The 18,861-nt window shown below is 32.0% G+C and overlaps 2 protein-coding genes across 3 annotated transcripts; both read right to left on the bottom strand.

Moving 5' to 3' along the window:
* Window positions 1-205: 205 nt before the first annotated feature.
* On the bottom strand, window positions 206-3,966 carry LOC140965089 (probable beta-1,3-galactosyltransferase 2). The gene is made up of 10 exons (XM_073425140.1): window positions 3,492-3,966; window positions 2,734-2,922; window positions 2,423-2,634; window positions 2,224-2,287; window positions 2,058-2,130; window positions 1,854-1,974; window positions 1,513-1,600; window positions 1,305-1,430; window positions 1,098-1,207; window positions 206-770 (listed from the first exon to the last, which is right to left on the bottom strand). The coding sequence occupies exons 1-10, from the start codon at window positions 3,596-3,598 to the stop codon at window positions 622-624; spliced, it is 1,239 nt and encodes a 412-aa protein (XP_073281241.1). The 5' UTR covers window positions 3,599-3,966; the 3' UTR covers window positions 206-621.
* An 8,654-nt stretch (window positions 3,967-12,620) lies between these two features.
* LOC140964516 (NEDD8-activating enzyme E1 regulatory subunit AXR1) lies at window positions 12,621-18,509 on the bottom strand. 2 transcript variants are annotated; one of them, XM_073424358.1, is made up of 15 exons: window positions 18,368-18,509; window positions 18,097-18,269; window positions 17,825-17,988; window positions 16,325-16,435; window positions 16,005-16,084; window positions 15,727-15,877; window positions 15,532-15,625; window positions 14,985-15,073; window positions 14,518-14,591; window positions 14,270-14,432; window positions 13,936-14,021; window positions 13,388-13,471; window positions 13,118-13,298; window positions 12,918-13,019; window positions 12,621-12,808 (listed from the first exon to the last, which is right to left on the bottom strand). In XM_073424358.1, the coding sequence occupies exons 1-14, from the start codon at window positions 18,403-18,405 to the stop codon at window positions 12,936-12,938; spliced, it is 1,572 nt and encodes a 523-aa protein (XP_073280459.1). In that variant the 5' UTR covers window positions 18,406-18,509; the 3' UTR covers window positions 12,621-12,808; window positions 12,918-12,935. The 2 variants fall into 2 exon arrangements, with proteins under 2 accessions (XP_073280459.1, XP_073280458.1); XM_073424357.1 differs by having other exon boundaries at window positions 12,720-13,019.
* Window positions 18,510-18,861: the final 352 nt, after the last annotated feature.

The raw sequence follows: 18,861 nt of genomic DNA, 5'->3' as shown, positions 1-18,861 counted from the left end.
ATTGTATAAAAGACGTTATTCAATAATTCATATTTTTGAAATAACCATAAGCAATTTTCATTTTTTCCCCTAGTTTAGAAAAGATGAATCAAGCCATCTTATCCGACTCGTTAACTTGTTACACTTGACGAGTTTGTTAGTAATCACAATTCATAAACTTTCATATGCCTATCACAAGTATTAACAATAACAAAAGAACCATAGGAAAAAGAATCCTTGAAACATTATAATTATAGACTCAAACCTATATACATATATTCTTGCACTTGACATACAGCAGGGTCGCGTCTTTGCGACCACGGTTGCTAATGACGAGAACAAGACCAGACATCACAAAAATATGTAAACAACTTCTCATAATCACTCAACTTTAACTTACAATTTTGCACCCGAAAAATAAAAAGGATCGACCTCGTGACATGAACCGATCGACTGTGTCCTAGCTAGATGGTATTTGCCGTTGGAACGAACTTCTCTATTAAAATGGAGAAGCATTAGAAGACGACTCTTTCGAGTTTACGTCTCTGTATACTCGTGTACAAGAAAACTGGAAAAAGTAGCATCCACCATTCGATCTAACATTGTTATTGCTGAGTTGGGAATTGCTGCTGATCAGCAGAATCAGAAGGCAGCTTTCCAAATAGCATCCTCTCCTTCTCCACACCTTCTGTGGACATCCCTTATTCTATCGACTGATCTACATATCCCGCTGCAGCTCCAATCGAATGAGGCAGCACACAGGTTTCCGGACTGTGCTTTCCATTCACAATCTGCAGAGACACTCAAGGTCGGAAAAGAACATGGACATCTCGAAAAATAGTATCGAAGTATTTATATGACTGTAGATTAGATTTTTCGGGCAACTGAGGACATGCACTCATGAGACCACTGCTAGAGTTGCTGGTTTCTCAGGTTTTGTGTTGGAGTCAATACCAAGTGCATAAGTGTTAATTTTTTTAAAAACATTGTCCCTTCAAGCAATATTCGTAAAGCAATAGTTGCACGAAACCATTGCTGAGGCAAGGCCTAATAACTCTTATAATCAAGGAAAATCAGAATATCTGCTCATGTGGATAGTTTACTAATAAGATCTTTACCGGGTGTGGTTCCGCAACAAAGTCTTCGATCATCGATATGTTGAACGTCAAGTCCAATGAACCAAGATCCCAGAGACACATCCTCATTAGCATACTTGTGCAAAACATGCCTGCAATAATTGGAGCATTTAATCACATGCTTTACCAAGATTTAGATACACCACCTGTTACTCAAATCTTAGTTTCAGGAAAAAAATGGAACTTAACTGGTTTACCGAAATGTAATAAGCCAAATCTTTTGAAATGGCATATAATTGTCCCGTAGCATGACGAAAATACTTGTTGCCCGTTTCCCCGAATTTCCAGTATTCGGGTTCATGGTATCTTACCCCCCTGCGCCATGTTATTCGAGAAAAAAACACCTTGATGAAAAGCTAAGTTGATTGAATGGGAAAGTTTGGGAGGTTTAGCATACCTCTGAGCAAGGACGGGACCGGACTTCATACATCCTATGTACGCCCTCGGTTTTTTCCGGTGTCTTGCTAATATTCCCCCGAGAGTTGCTGCAGGAAAACAAGATAATAAAGAACTCAGAAATGATTCTAGAGATCTAATCTGTCAAATTTGAACTAATAAGAGAAATGTTAACCCGGTTGTCTCCACCCCTGAATAAGGCTTAGTTTTTAGATGGTAATATTTCCATCATTTCCTCACCGAAACGTTGATTTTAAACAATTTATGTTATAATTGTTCGTTTTTCGATGATTATGATAAGCAAAAAGAATAAACAAAATAAACGGAGGAAGTTATTTTTACCTATGTTAACATGGACATCGTCGTCAACTTTGACGTAGTACTCGGCATCCCATAAAGCAAAAGCGGTTGCAAAATAAGCCTTTGTCTTAGCAGACAACTCCAGATAACCCTCGACATGGTCCTGATCACAAGTAAATAACATACTTGTAGTTGTTGCCTCTTGCTAACGAAAATTATACAAACTAATGAAATATAATATATTACCAGTCTCAAGATGTCTCCATGCTTCTTGTCTTCTGCTTCAATGGCTCGATCCAATATACCCCCTATTGTTGCACTGGCCAATAGAATATTTTATGTCAGGAATCATATGTGACAGCATGACGTAAAACTAGAATATAAGCTTGCTTGAGAAGAATGTGAGTCCCACCTGTGACCGATGACAAAGCGAACAACGATCCCTTTCTCCGACTCCAACTTGCTTCCTTTTTCACCTGTTTTTTTCATGAGTAGGAAATATTTCATATTCATCTTAATGTATATTTTATAGTTAAAGGGGTGATGATTGTGGATGCGTTACAGAGGAAGATAGAATTTGTTATATAGGATTAATCGATCCAAGACTGAACCTTGCCGCATCCATGTAGAACGAACTGAATCTCTCCTTTTTCGACTGCTAAATGCAGTATTTATTCCAATAACTATGAAATACTTCCGTTTGCCAGAAGAAACAGTCTGTGCTGCAGTTTCAGATACAGGGGAGCCACTCAAGATCGACTCCTGTGCTTCCTTCGCCGCAGCTAACTCCATCTCCAGATTCGAAATGGTCTGGTCCAACGTACTATTTCAAGAATACAGCATCTTTTCATCAATTCCAAAATAAAATTACACCGGAGATTTTTATTTTTTTTTTGGCTAAAAAAAAAAGACACTAGCTCACTTTATAGCATGTTGATTCTTTGTAACGTCCCAAAAGATTTCCTTCGGTTCCCTCTTGATATCTTTTGGCTGCAAAGGAATCGAGTCCCTCACAAATTTTGGGTCACAGCCTTCAGACACTAATTTCATTTTTTCAGCTTCTGATGCAGTTGTTCTTCCTAAGCCTTCTGATTCGGGCTCGGTCAATATCCTGCAACCAAATATTATGATTAATATTTTCAAGCTCCAAGTTTAATTTATATAATATTCGGAAATTTAATTAAGATCTACTTCTCCATCACCAGCAATTAACCAAATTTAAGCAGCTTCCATAGAAGAGCCAGATAGAGGAAATCCAAATTAAAAAACTTCTTCAAGAAACATGAATCACCAATATTCAAGATTTAGATTTGCAACAGAAGTCAGAGTATTCTGAAGGATATGACTCGTAAATTCATAATCTAGAAAAATTATATACATCACCTTTTTTAGAAAGAAAAACTGCAGGCTAGCATTTACCACTGAAGAGAGGAAAACATACCAAATTCACTCATAAATCTGAAAAACACGAGAATTTGGATCTCAGCCGGAAAAAAGGTTCGATTTTCTGAAATCATCAATGTTTATGTAAACAAACAAAATGCCCAGTTTTAGAAACCACTGGAAAAGGAAAAAAAATTGTTAAAACAATCGAGTATACCAAAAATGAATAGGTAAATGAATCAAAGAAAAACAAACCAATACAAATTCAAAAGAAACAAAAGCAGAAATCTTTTTCACCTATTGGTAAACAACATTCCTGCAAAGAAACACCCAATACAAAGAAAAAACGTCCATTTCTTAGACACGACACTTCTCGAAACCTGCTCTCCCCCTCTATTCTTCATGTGCGTTTCTAAATACCTATCTAAGCACAGAATTCTCCAAGATATTCCCACATGAGAAATGAGTTTTCCAGAAGCTAGAAACTTCAAATTCCCAGAATTTTGATGTTATTCTCGGTCAAGAAATATCAAAAAGATTTTGTTTTTAGAGGCAAAAAAAAAAAGCTGCATCCTTCTTCTGTTCCTTGCACTTTATTCCTTGCCTCTCTCTGTCTGTATATGTGTGGAGAGTGCAGAACTCTTTGCAGGGAAGATATATTAACAGAATCCACAGTCTTATGCTGAATTTATCATTCTGTCCTTTTCCGCAGTCTGTCGGCTGACAGTTAACTCCCTCATGCCATGGAGGGCATCAATCAATCCAGAGTTTTTCGGAAGGGAAATTGGCGGTCTATTTTTTTTGTGTTGAGTCCCTATATATTTTTTTAGTATCACATTTTCACATGAAGTATACCACATTTCCACATGAAGTGAATCACATTTTATATGACGTAGTACCACAATTTTGTGGGTAGTGAGTGAACCCAAAGAAATATTTTTATTAAGGATTTTTCACCAACTTCCTCTTTTTCGGACTTTGATCTCGAAAAATTTCAAAGATTTTTTTTTTTACGTTCTGAACTGAAAACTGCAGCACAAATATAATATACATCCATGAAAATACCAAGATGTTAAAAAATTATTCAAAGCTAGTTCTCGTATTTAATATTTTCAAAGTATATTATGTATTAATTTTACATGTAATTACAAAATCAACTGAAGAAATAAAAAAATCATTTTCATTCACCAGAAATTTAAATTGTATATATAATACAATTTCTTCTAATTGTTAGTTATTAATGTTAGGAAAAATTGTTTTTTTTTTGTCATTTATTTTTATTTTTTGCGATTTTTGTCATCTACGACATATGTAATAAAATTTCAATTTTAGTCAGTATTTTTCGATTTTTTACAATTTTAATTATTTTTTCTTCGTGATTGTTAATATGACATTACATACATCAACGTTACATCGCATCACATTAGAAAAAGAACTTAAATCACCAAACAAAAAAATTTAACATTCTAAAACTAAAATCGGACAATATTGAGAACTAACACTGCACGTAGACGAAAAATAAAAGACCAAAAAAACAATTTTCCCGTGAGTTGTGTTGCCCATTCAATTTTGTTTGAGACTTGAGAGGATATGGTTTAGCTATAAATGTGATTTTTATTTTTACTTCTGTATTGGTGGGAGAATTATATATATTTGTTTGTGATGTACCAATTTTAATTTAATCCAATTGATGTCAACGTTTTGTTTTACACTTGGGAATTATATTGTCATTATTGGATACATTAGTCTACCATTTGGGGGTTGACCTAATGGAAATTTGGAACCTGTTAGAATTAATACTCTAGCATTTGGGGGTTCACCTAACATGATTTTCTAGCTAGCCTGTTACATTTAATAATATTTATTTTATATAAATACATTAGCAAATTTAATATTATATGTAATCGTTAGATGCAATAATTATCTCTGTTGAGTAGAACAATCGAAACGTGATGTTTAATTTGATATGTTGTACGATTCAAAAGATTTGAATTACACCGTTATCATCAGCTATAGATTTTAGTAAAACGACAAGCGATCGATTCTGCAGTAATTTTGATCGCGCATATTTGAAATCAATGTTAAACAAATGCTACCTGATAGAAAAATTAATCACATTTCATTGAGAAACATTCTCTTCTTATGAGCAAGTTTTTTATGATACAATAGTTAAATAAATGCCATGTAATAATTAAGTACAAATTACTACTTTATGCTAACATAATGTAATATGAAATATCAATAGAGTCATTTTTCAACAAAAAATTGTAATGATATAGAAATTAAGATTTAATAAGCAAGTAGGGTTGGGTTTTTCCCAATTTAAATTGGGTAATTTTTTAAAATATATTAAACATGAGATCTGTGAAATTGTTTGTTTATTAAAAAGAAAATTTTTAATGTAAATGTGCTACAACTATGATTTATATATTTAAGTTGAAATATAAACTATCGGAATGCATGTTATATCAACATCGATCTCAAATATAGATCAAACATTGAACTAGTAGAATGTCTAAATATATTCATGTGTTTTCGCGATGGGAGGAACAACACAATGAAATTCTTCGATACATATAAATTTTTAAAAATTATATATATCGACGTATTATAAGGATAAAAAAAAGATTACAGGATAGATTAAGGTAATGTTTGAAAATGCTTAAAAAATGGTTATGGACTTTTTTATATAATTTTTTTCAAATTTGTAAAAGGAAATAATAATATTTTTTTAAACATTTGTAAACGCTACCATAATCGACTATGTAAGATAGAAAAACACTTGGAAGAAGGAATTTATTCCAAAAATAACTTATTTTTAAAGAACTAGAAATAACATTTTTTAGTGTTGTTCTAAGCAAAAGTTGAAGCAATAAGTTGTGAAAATCGTTTTTATTACTCACTATTATTATTTTTAGGCAAAGGATTCTTGCTCGTTCAAGCTATTGATTGATTTTTAAAAATCCGAGTCACGCACATATTTTTACATCTTAAAAAACACATGTTTTATGGTAAAAAGTTTCTGTATTGGAATAAATGTTTTTCGTGGTGGATATGTTTAAAGAAAGTGAATAAACACCTCATAAATTTTTCTTTTTTATTTTGAATAACGATAATCTCAACTGGTATTAGCAGTCGAAATCAGATCTCGATCTTTTGGCTTCCATAGACAACTGAAAAATAATCAATACAGAAGGAGTTCAATTGTACCTACTGAAAAATTTCACAACTTAGAAAAATTGTGAACAAAATGACTCTTTAATCTTTATGTCGGTTACAAAACTCACACGAAATAGATCGGATATATCTTTTATGCATGTGCTTGTAAGGTTTTTTAGCAAATGTTTGAATATCTGATAGAGTAGATAACAGATCGTTGATAATGTCCAGAGGTTTGCTGAGACCGAAATAGTACAAGATCACATGTCATTCGTCTTTTTTCAAAAATAGTATGAAGTAATAAATGCATGTAACACAGACATTCAATGACCAAAATTTTTTTGTTTTATATATCCTAAACATTTTTTTAAACTCGGATTTATTGATAATATGTTTTCACCAGTTAATGAAACAAATCAGAGACAATATGACTGATAACACGATTCAGTGAGCGGTAGAGATATTATAGTAATTCAATAAAGACTGTCTTTTTGATCTTTTGAAATATGCGTGATGGGTCTTCTGGAATGTGTGCAATTGATCTTTTTGAAATATGAGTTGTCGAACTTTATGTTTGTTGAATTTTGTTTCGCAATTTTCCAAGACTTGACACATCATCAAAACTTATAAATATTCAATACTATTTCATATAAAAATATTAAATTTTAATATTTCAATTCTTAAAAATTATATGTATATCATTAATATCCATTTACATTTTACGTAAAATACAGTATGTGCATATATAAATCATTTATATGTTTTAAACTTTAAATTTTTAAAGAATAAATTATTATAAACAGCAGTGAAAACGACACGTGATTGCGCCCGCAAAGGCGGCCACGAGTTGGGGTACATGCACGTGATACAATCCTCAAGAACACGTGGCAGCTTTATATGGGTTTGTTCTCTCACATGTAGACTGACAAAAACGGGTCCCATCTCAGAAGTAACCTTTGAAACGTGCATTATTCTGATGGAGGACATTCTCGTCATTTGACTCTGAACGACCCTACCAGAGTGAAACTGATGGCACCATACCGCATAACGTGTATATAGAAAATTTTTAAAAAAATGATATATTAATACAATTATTACTTTATTGTTTATTTAGCGTTATTTTAGGTAATAAAAATAGTTAAATAATATTCGATGTCACATTAATAATATATAATTATTATGTCAATAATATTTAGTATCACATCATTATTCTGATCATAAATGATTTAAAATTAAAAAAATATTAAAGTTAAACTAAAATTTGACAATTTATATAAATAAAAATTTATTAAAAAATGTTCACTGTATCAACATTTTAAGTCGCTTTTCAGTAAAAAATGAGATGGATAAGAACTATACATTAGAAGTAAAAGTGAAATTCCTAAAATCAAAAGGAATAATCGAGTTTTACAAACCATTTAATTAAATAAAACGAAATGAGTATGCATGTTGTTACTTGTTAGGATACAATAACTGGTCATATTAAGAGAGTCGACTGCAAGTGGTGCGCTTAGACTATTATATAGTGTACAATTTAAGAGATTGAAACTTCACAGTAATGATTAGTTATAACATTTGGTAAATCAATTAACGTTCGATTCTACAATTTATATTAACGTCAAACCAGGTGTTCGGTTATTATGAGTTTTAAAAAAATGTAACTATTGGAGTGAAAATTATTGGATGCAATAATTGTTTCTGTTAAGAGTTCGATTGACACATTATACATGAATTATTATAATTATAAAATTTAAAATATTGAAATTTTAAAAAAAAATTAGCGTATATATTTTAATTTATACGATGAGATAGGAAGATGCCATAAATGTCACTCTTCGTTTCTACTACCATCATAGTCATTGCCGACATCTGTCTGGGAAAAAATAACTGTTCTTTTTATTTTATTTTATAATATTTGTTTTTCTTTTAAAATTTTCCCAGCTCTAGTATTTGTCGAGTCACGGCAAGAATATATTACTATTATTTTTAATAAATATTAAATATAGTACAGTAATAATAAATATAATAATATAGCTCTTTTAGGGAAAATTATAAAAAAACAAGTCTATCTAATATTATATAGAAAACCCTCCCAAAAAAAGCAACAAAATTATATTTTCCAATGTAATAAAGTGATTTTTAGATTTAAACACGAATGTAATATAAAAAAAGTTTAGACAAATATTTATATATAAACGTAAATTCGATATTAAGTACTATTTATTTTAAAATTTTAATAACATTAATCTACATTTGAATATATTTTTTATATTAATTATTTAAAATAAACATTTATTCGAAAAATCAATATTATAAACTGTTTTCGTTTTATTAGTTTTATCATTTAACAATTGAACTGTTATATAATTTGTCTAAATTTTGTTTGTAACCTTATTTTATATATATATGAAACAATTTGGAATAAATATTTCAAATGACTCCAAGTGAGACGTATTTCAAATCCACCAAAATAACTCAAAATGTAGCTTAAAATGATAGTCAAATATAAAATACCTTATATAACACAAAAAATTACATAATTTAATATTATGAAACAAATCTCAAAATGATTTATGCCATCGATAAATTCAAGGTAAAAATTTGTGTGAGACGGTCTTATGGGTCATATTTTGTGAGACAGATATCTCTTATTTGGGTCATCCATGAAAAAGTATTACTTTTTATTGTAAATATCGATAGGGTTGACCCGTCTCATANTTTAAAAAAATGTAACTATTGGAGTGAAAATTATTGGATGCAATAATTGTTTCTGTTAAGAGTTCGATTGACACATTATACATGAATTATTATAATTATAAAATTTAAAATATTGAAATTTTAAAAAAAAATTAGCGTATATATTTTAATTTATACGATGAGATAGGAAGATGCCATAAATGTCACTCTTCGTTTCTACCACCATCATAGTCATTGCCGACATCTGTCTGGGAAAAAATAACTGTTCTTTTTATTTTATTTTATAATATTTGTTTTTCTTTTAAAATTTTCCCAGCTCTAGTATTTGTCGAGTCACGGCAAGAATATATTACTATTATTTTTAATAAATATTAAATATAGTACAGTAATAATAAATATAATAATATAGCTCTTTTAGGGAAAATTATAAAAAAACAAGTCTATCTAATATTATATAGAAAACCCTCCCAAAAAAAGCAACAAAATTATATTTTCCAATGTAATCTAGTGATTTTTAGATTTAAACACGAATGTAATAGAAAAAAGTTTAGACAAATATTTATATATAAACGTAAATTCAATATTAAATACTATTTATTTTAAAATTTTAATAACATTAATCTACATTTGAATATATTTTTTATATTAATTATTTAAAATAAACATTTATCGGAAAACTCAATATTATAAACTGTTTTCATTTTATTATTTTTATCATTTAACAATTGAACTGTTATATAATTTGTCTAAATTTTGTTTGTAACCTTATTTNAAAACCCTCCCAAAAAAAGCAACAAAATTATATTTTCCAATGTAATCTAGTGATTTTTAGATTTAAACACGAATGTAATAGAAAAAAGTTTAGACAAATATTTATATATAAACGTAAATTCAATATTAAATACTATTTATTTTAAAATTTTAATAACATTAATCTACATTTGAATATATTTTTTATATTAATTATTTAAAATAAACATTTATTCGAAAAATCAATATTATAAACTGTTTTCGTTTTATTAGTTTTATCATTTAACAATTGAACTGTTATATAATTTGTCTAAATTTTGTTTGTAACCTTATTTTATATATATATGAAACAATTTGGAATAAATATTTCAAATGACTCCAAGTGAGACGTATTTCAAATCCACCAAAATAACTCAAAATGTAGCTTAAAATGATAGTCAAATATAAAATACCTTATATAACACAAAAAATTACATAATTTAATATTATGAAACAAATCTCAAAATGATTTATGCCATCGATAAATTCAAGGTAAAAATTTGTGTGAGACGGTCTTATGGGTCATATTTTGTGAGACAGATATCTCTTATTTGGGTCATCCATGAAAAAGTATTACTTTTTATTGTAAATATCGATAGGGTTGACCCGTCTCATAGATAAAGATTTGTAAGATCGTCTCACAAGAGACCTACTCTAAATTCAAAAGTAAGATTAAATTAATAACAAGAATAAGAAGTGACCACTTTCTTAATTCTTCCTCGGAGTCCTACGCCACAAACTCCAAATGGGGTGCCATGCTGTATTAAGATTTGGGCCAACCCTTTTTACAAGCCATAGGTTAGACAATTTTTTTAAAAATTTATTTCCATTTTGAATATTATACTGAGATATACATAAATGAGTTAAGTGTTACCAAAAGATTTATATATGAGATGTCACATAAATTTAGATCTTATATTAATGATGGTGGGTCAAATATCAGCGAGATCAGTGATATTCAAGAATCATGTGATTGAAGTTGGTGGCATACCCAATTTTGGTGGACGATGAACCCACCCTAGAATCATGTGATAAAGCAAGATATATAGCAAACACTTGTACGACAGACTCTTAGAAAATTTTCTGGCCACCCGCTGTGGGCACCTATAACATCAATTGTTCAATTTAATTTTTTCCCAAGTGCTATATTGTATGCACATTATGTCTAATTATCGTTTTGTACTCCTAAATTTTATGTGTGGTATGATGGTGCAAATGAACAGAATCAAATTGAACATAATTATATTGTTATTTTCGAACATAAATTTCAATTTCATTGAACACATGCAAATTGGACTCAAAAGAATAAATTTTTTAATAGAATTAATATCAAATTCATTGATGAATTTGAATGTTTGATCTTATGAGCAAGCAAAAACTTCAGATTGATGGATTTGTAGCTAAGAATTTCAAATTTATACTAACAATTTCATTTGTTTGTTTGACCATATCCACTTGACAATTAATTTCAAATATCAGATAATAAATTTTTTAAAATTATAGTAGATTTCAAATTCATCATAATGTGAAGTCATTTCAAATCTTTCATTCAAATACCTCTTCAAATTTAAATCTTTTAATCCTAACTAAAACTCTGAATGAATATTTCACTTTCTATTTTTAACGAGGCATATATGGTCATTAGGCTCAGGCCCAATGTAGTAATTAGAGAAGCGTCGTGTATGTTGGGCTGTGAGCATTTGAGCCCAACTATTTTAACGGCCCATTTTCCAACAACTATCCATAGTCGAGTTGTTTCTACTTAGTGTGATTACTTTGGTTCTTTGCTACTATGTGCGTCCTTAAATGGGGTTATAACTACACAGTATTGTTTAGACATGTTAAGCACTAGTTTGTGCTTCAGATTTTATACCACCAAAGTTACTTTTGCTGAGACAAACCATGCAACAGCTTTCGACTTGCGATTCTGATGAAGACAGTTAACTGTTGCATCTTGATAATGGCTAGTTTTATTAGTTGTGTTAGCACGATCTGATGTTACATTACTTTTTTGCCAGTGGTAAAAGAGATTTTGGAGAATTCAGCGTGTACAATCTACCAACAAAGTCAGTGCCGTATCTGACACGGAATAGATGCACAAGATGTCATGTAAAGCAAGCTAATGGTGTTACTCACATATATTTGATTTATCCCCTCTTTTATTTTTCGTTCCCGTTCTGGAAAGGGCTCTCTATTGGTTGATTGGTGGTTATTCCACTTCACAGAAGGATTGGAAAATGGTGAGCCTTATCCATTTGTTTTCAGATCCTAGTGGTTTAGTAGATGTAAGAAGTTGAGCTCTAAACACGAGCTAGCTGGCAACCCCCTCTCACGAGGTGGCTCAGAATTTCACAAGCTAACTCAAGTTTTTGGTTTCATGAACGTGGTCGCCATCCTACTCGTGAATTCGGGTCGCAAGCTCGTATCATATATAAGTTAACAAATTTTATATTTAAAAGTAAACGGCAGTTAGACTTGAGCATGTATTTGATATGTACCCAAACGTGGAAGGGAATCTGAGTGTCTTTTTGACATGACCACCACAAGCACCTTCAAAAGGAAACAGTTGGGTCAGATTTGATTCTTCTACCATCATCTTCTCGAGCAAATTTTCGCACAAGACTTGGTTAGTGTGATTTATTTGCGCGATTTACAAGTTATTGTGTTGATCTAAATGTATACTCACTGCGCATCAAAGAGTGAGAGCCGTGGGTTCAGGAAAAAGCAGCAGCCATACAATATTGGTGGATACATAGTTTAAACTATTCGCTGGTGTTAATATGTTCAATCAACATTTCATTTTCATTTTTGTGAAAAATGAAAAACATTCCATCTTCTTTAACAATTATCGAAATAAAGATTTTAGATCTCCTTAAAAACTGATATCAAGAAGCAATAAATACGTCCCCAGATGATTCTCATACCAGTTCATACAATCTCCTCTCGTACCTGAAAGAATTACCACCTACCTGCCGGGGAAAAAAAAGGAAGAAAAGCGTGGTGCTGTTCCAGTTCATACATGGTCTCTTTATGATACAAATTCCTCAGATTTTAAGAAAAGAAATATATATCAAATACCTGTTCCTTGTACGAAGCTTAAAGTAACAACAGCTGTGACTTATGGTCGACCCCATTAAAGATGAATGTTCCATTCATTGGAACAAATTGCCTAGTAATGAGCTGCATAGGAGAGCAGATTTATTGTTTAATGCTTGTACAGAAACATAATCGTTCTTATTAGGAAAAAACCGAGAAATTTTAACGAGGTCTGCACCAACCTTAATCACCTCCTGTGAAGCAATTCCACCAATAAAGGCAGCTACAGCATGAAGCTCTGCAGCACCATACCGGCACATCTCATTAATAAGGTCTTCTGTTAAGTTCGATCCATTGCAACCCAAGTCGCTAACTAGGGCAACAGCTGTTGTTTTCAATCTTGATATCTCCTCATCCATCTCACTGCAGAATAATTATCACAATTATGCAGGCACAAGGCATCAGTTTCGAAAAGGAACACTTTATGATCAATTACAGTCTCAAGTTTTTACCCATCATATTGCCCTGGAAAAGTTTTGTTATTTGCAGCGAAGCGATCCACGGTTCGTAGAAGAATATAAAATACCACGGCAATGCTGCGTCATTCAATAAATTAACCGGCGGAAATCAATTGCTGTATTGCAATAAGCTGGCTAATGACGTGAAAGGCAAGATATTTAAGCACATTAAGGAATAACACATAACAATCTTTTTTAAGTTGTGAAGCTGAACTGCTAAGAGAGTAAAAATTGCTTGATTATTATGGTAGGAGACAGTCTAGGATTTGATTTCTATTTCAAACTCATCTAAACACAAGCATCGGTGTACAAAGCAATAAATTTGAACTTTAGCTTGATATAGGTAGCAAGTTGGAAGAAATTAGCAGCATCAATATTATCCTTGGCGTGTCTTGTAACATAACGAAGAAACCAGCGATTATCCTTTCAGGTTGTAATCATCCTTTTGTTGATTAAGTCAAACCTTGTATTTTCTCCTATAGTGAAAACCCGAAGTGATACATCATGACATCCAATGGAATGTTTATAGAATAAAAAGTTACCTGTAGTCTTCATCTGTTAAATACTTCTGTAATTCAACCTGAGCTGGAGAATTGAACTCATCCTCGATGGGGCGATATCTGCAAACCTAAGTATTTTGAAATAAGAACAATAAAAGGATGCTCATTATCAGGGAAACCTACAGAATCAATAACTGTACAAGAATGAATCAAACATAAAAGTACAGCAATTTTTCTTAAAAATCTAAAAACGGTTGAAGTATTGACATAGTTAAACACAATAACAGTCCGTGTAAAAAAGAAATACCAGCTATATAATTAACATTTCGATAGCTCTGGAAAAGAGAACAGAAGAAAAAATTTTAAGAACATAAACCTTCAACTTTCGTGCATTTTTGCAAAAGCTTTTTATGGTTGCCTTTGAGATGCTATCTGTATCTCTACCTATCTTCTTTAATATTTTTCTCACATGCTGCTCCACAACGAGAAAATCAGCCTCAGCCTTGGCCTGGTAGATCCTTTGCAGGTTAATATACAACCTGGAACAAAAAAACTGATGAACTAACCAGATGCATCATAAGGTGTAGTCAAAACACGAAAAGTAATATGCCTAGGAGAACTCACTCGGTTGAAGATGTCATATCTGGGATTGATCCCTCCAAAGGAGCCTCTCCACCACCTTCGTTAGCTATAAATTCCTTGAAACATGAGAAAACAAATGCAAATATGATGTCAAAAACCATATTAGAAGATATAAATATTCCTTGTGGGAAATTCACTTGAGGTGTACTAACAGAGAACTTAATATTCTCACACATATATCCAGTGGGTGGGAAATTCGATATGTCAACTACAACACGGCCAGTTCTTTATTTCAGCAAACTGTGCAGAAACTTGCCACATTAATTGAAACTTTGCAACAAATGGGCAGAAACACTGAAATATAATAACGCTTAAAAAAATCCTTTTAAAACCTACGGAATTTAAAGTTTCACCAACCACTAAATTTAGTTATGTTGGCACAAATATTACAAGCTTAAGTGAGAAGCTCCCCATTGACACACATAATACACGAGGAAATCCATGGTTACCTTTAGAGCAGCAACCAACACCCAAAAATCTGATGAGTTGGAATTAACATCAGCACAGGTATCATTAATTATTTGCTGCACGCTCGAACCTAAAGAGACAAAAAAGAGTCTCGAGAAATGTTTCTCCGCGTATGGTGAGAGTATAACATTATTTCAAGTAGAAGAAAATGAGAACAGTTTTAAAAATCACCATCGTCGGTAACCAACAGACTCACCCACACACAAGCTTAGCTACTAAACATGCACAACTTCATTTACATAAACCGGTTTAATCCCACCTTGCAGCTTGATCTGAATGACATGTTAAATAATCGACAGCAGAAAACTTTATTGCTTTGGAGTTCAATAGACGAAGCAGAACTTAACAACATTCGCAGCATTGGCTAAGATTTAAAAACTATGCTCCTGCAGTGGAGAATCAAATATTTTCAAGAAGCCAATTTTTGTCTGCACACTTTCCATGAAGATTTTCTGATGGTTTTAATAAAACATCAATCAATGAATTGCAACTACCACAGATAATAGTTTGAGTAACACATTAACTTACTAATTCCTTGAGGAGCAAAGACTTTAAATGATGCTTCGATGGCTTCTTTATAATTGTCCTCATCAGTTGCAATCATCTTGGACTTGATTAAATCCTAATACATTGATCCAACACCAACCACACAACCTCAGAGAACAAAGAAACAAAAAAATGTAGCCAACATTAGATTTCCGAGGTACAAAACAATTCACGCACCTTAAATTTTGTTTTCTCTTCTCTTGTTGATGGCAGGTTTCCATCATGAGTTTTGGCCCACTCCTCTGCCATCTTAATAAGAATGATAACATATGGAGTGTGTTTGTGAAAAACGGGATCCACTGTATCCAACTCAATGCTTTCTGCAAAGCTGTCAGTGCTAAATACTCAATTGCCATTACTTAGACATATGTTGTGATGAAGACTCACAGATGTGAGAACCGTGTCTAAGACAGCAAAATTTGTACATCAGTTAAAAATAAGAAATAAAATCAAACCTTTTGAGCTCTAGCCATGGGTTATTTAGTCGAAGATCATCCAGAAAATGGTCAGGCTTTGATTCAATCACTGCATGTTCCTAAAGAAGGGGAGTAAGATTACCATACATGCCTTCATAACAGTTATGCTTAGTAAATAGTTTCTTGGACAATTTTTGGTCACTGAAGTTTCAGAAATTAACCACAGAAATTTTTTATTCATGTTTAAAAACATACAAATGTTCTTTTGCATTTGAAAACAATTGTCCTTTAGTGGGAGCAATCCCCATGCTAAAATACTGCTAGCAAACTATCAAGAAAAATTTGGCTTTAAGAGTTACCTTTACACTGATCCGGACAAAACCAGAAAGGCCATAAGAGCGGGCAAATATCAACATGACATTTGCATCACGACAGATTCGATCCAGTTTCACCATTGAATTTTCAACAAGCTAAAGAAGAAAGAGAGGCATGTAAAAGACTAAAAAACGTTGGCGAACTAAAAAATTGATTACTGCTTATGGTACATGGGTTCGCAAATTCACATACAAGAGAGAAAAAGTTTGTAAAGATGGGGAACATACTTTCTTTTCATAAGGTGATAACACCGAACTGATAGAAATCACATTTAACAAACAATGACGCTGAATAATAACACTTAAATTATAATAAAATGATAGTTTCTGATATAAAAAAAATAACACTTCGCTTTTGTGTGGTTTTCCAATAATATTCGTTCCACGCTTAACAAATAAGAAAAAAAATCCTCAACTCCAACAGAATATACATATGAAAGAAATTACTTAATTACCAGGTATCAACTAATTGATTGAAGTATTACAAAGGTTGAAAAGTCAACAAGTTTGCCATCAAATTAGCTCAAGCAGCCGATAACCACTCATAATACTCATCTCTAAAACTCCAATCTCGCAGAGGCTCAGCAACATAAATTGAAGTGTAGCAATTACTCTAAAAATAGTAACTTCAGATCTATCTTATCATAAATGATAGCGAGCATCAAGTATGGGTAGATCAAAGGGATGTCATATCTGTTTGAAACCTAAACCAACGAAATCAGGAACTAAAAGGCTTAAAAAACCAATACTGGTCCAGCACAAAAGTCAGTATTTAACTATTAAGATCATCTAAAAAAAGTCAGTATTAAAATGATAATTGTACATTGACAGCAAGTTCCATATTATAACTGTAAGATCCTGAAAATTAAGAGCAGAGCAGACAAACCTTGGGTATATGATGATAAATTTCAAAACAATTACCCTGTCAGAATAATTTTCTACATTTTCTTCGCCCCTCTCAGAACAGTTTCCCATGTGGTGCATTCCTATCAATTCTGTTGTACACAAACAGAGGTATTCTATTGCTGAGGGTACAAACCTCACAGCTGTCATGAGTCTGTGAGGGAAAATTGGATGAAGGTGGTTGTTTTTGTCAAGCTTAACTTAAGCAGGACCAGAATAAGAGCCACTTATGTTTGTTCTCACTACAAATGCAGGAACTGTACATCAATATTGAGGTTGAATATTAGGTGCGAGTGAAGCAAATAATCCTAGGGACAGGAAGAATCAACTATATAATCCAGCTGTCACAATACTTTTATATGAGACCTTTTGGTTTAGTTAACCATCTCGAAAGACTAAAATACAGAACAAATGAGTAACCTTTGCGGTAACGAAGCTTCACAAGAAGCAGATACTGGAACCTCGTAGAAATGTTGGCCACGCTTATGATTCAAACAAAATCAATTCGTCTAGAAAAGTAAAAAATTTAAAAGAAAAGCCAAAGTATGCAATTACAGGCTTGGAAAAGTAATAAATCCGCACCTGGGTGGCAATAACCAAGGTAAACTGCGAAAAGAATGACGAGTTCGAGTCAATTAAGGCCTCCGGGTACTCTTCGATAAATTTTGCTTTGACAGCATCATTCAACTCTTGTAGAAATGCACAAACTGTTTTGGCCTTGGATTTCCCAACACTCAATTCATCCACTAAACACATATCAACCCGATCAACAACAGCATGAATCATAAGCAATAGACAGAAACTCACAACACACATTAAATAACAAATGTTATAATAGATTACAAAAAACATACCCATGAAATTATTTCCCAAATCCCCTAGCTCCACCTTAGAACCATCAACAACAGTGATACTTCCAACCCCGCCAAGAACTAGATTTTTCAAGGTTTCCGATCCAGTGGGCCCACAGTTCAACAAACATATGCTTGATTTCTCGAGAGCTGCTTGCCCTTTCTCACCCCATATTCTGCAAAACAATTCAATATCAGAGCTATCGAATGTAATGATGAACGCCATGAATACAATGGAGGGAAATGGGATTCAAGAAAATACGACGTGTATAACCTGAGCTGGCGATCGTATTTGGTTTTGGGTTCCGCCATTAAAGATTACTACTTCGCTTTGTTGGTACGCAGAAAATATAGCAAAATCTTGAGAGGGAAAGGAAGAAGACGGGAGTATTAAGTGACTACGGTATAATGTAAATTCTTTTTCTTTTTCTTTTTTAAAAATATTTATTTATTTATTATTATTATCATAAAAACAACAAATTATAAGAATTCGGCCCAATTGGGTAACCAGGGAAAAAGATTTGCTCTGTTTTTAGTTTGAGAAAAAAATAATTATCTCATTAGTAATATAATCAAATTATTTAATTAGCCGTGTTTAATCGTTTTAATAATTGTAATATAAAAATAAAATAAGACTTGAATTTGGTCCGATAAGCTACAAGCAGGGACTTACTGTTCCAATTATATTTTAGTTAAGACTGATATTTAAGTCCAGATTCTTGGTATGGTTTTGGAAAATAAATGTTATTTTCATTTTCTTGGAGTTGT

This window comes from Primulina huaijiensis, chromosome 18, assembly GCF_012295235.1.
Source record: "Primulina huaijiensis isolate GDHJ02 chromosome 18, ASM1229523v2, whole genome shotgun sequence".
Taxonomy (NCBI): domain Eukaryota; kingdom Viridiplantae; phylum Streptophyta; class Magnoliopsida; order Lamiales; family Gesneriaceae; genus Primulina; species Primulina huaijiensis.
Note: the sequence above shows the minus strand (reverse complement) of the source record. Positions and strands in the feature narration are given on the sequence as shown.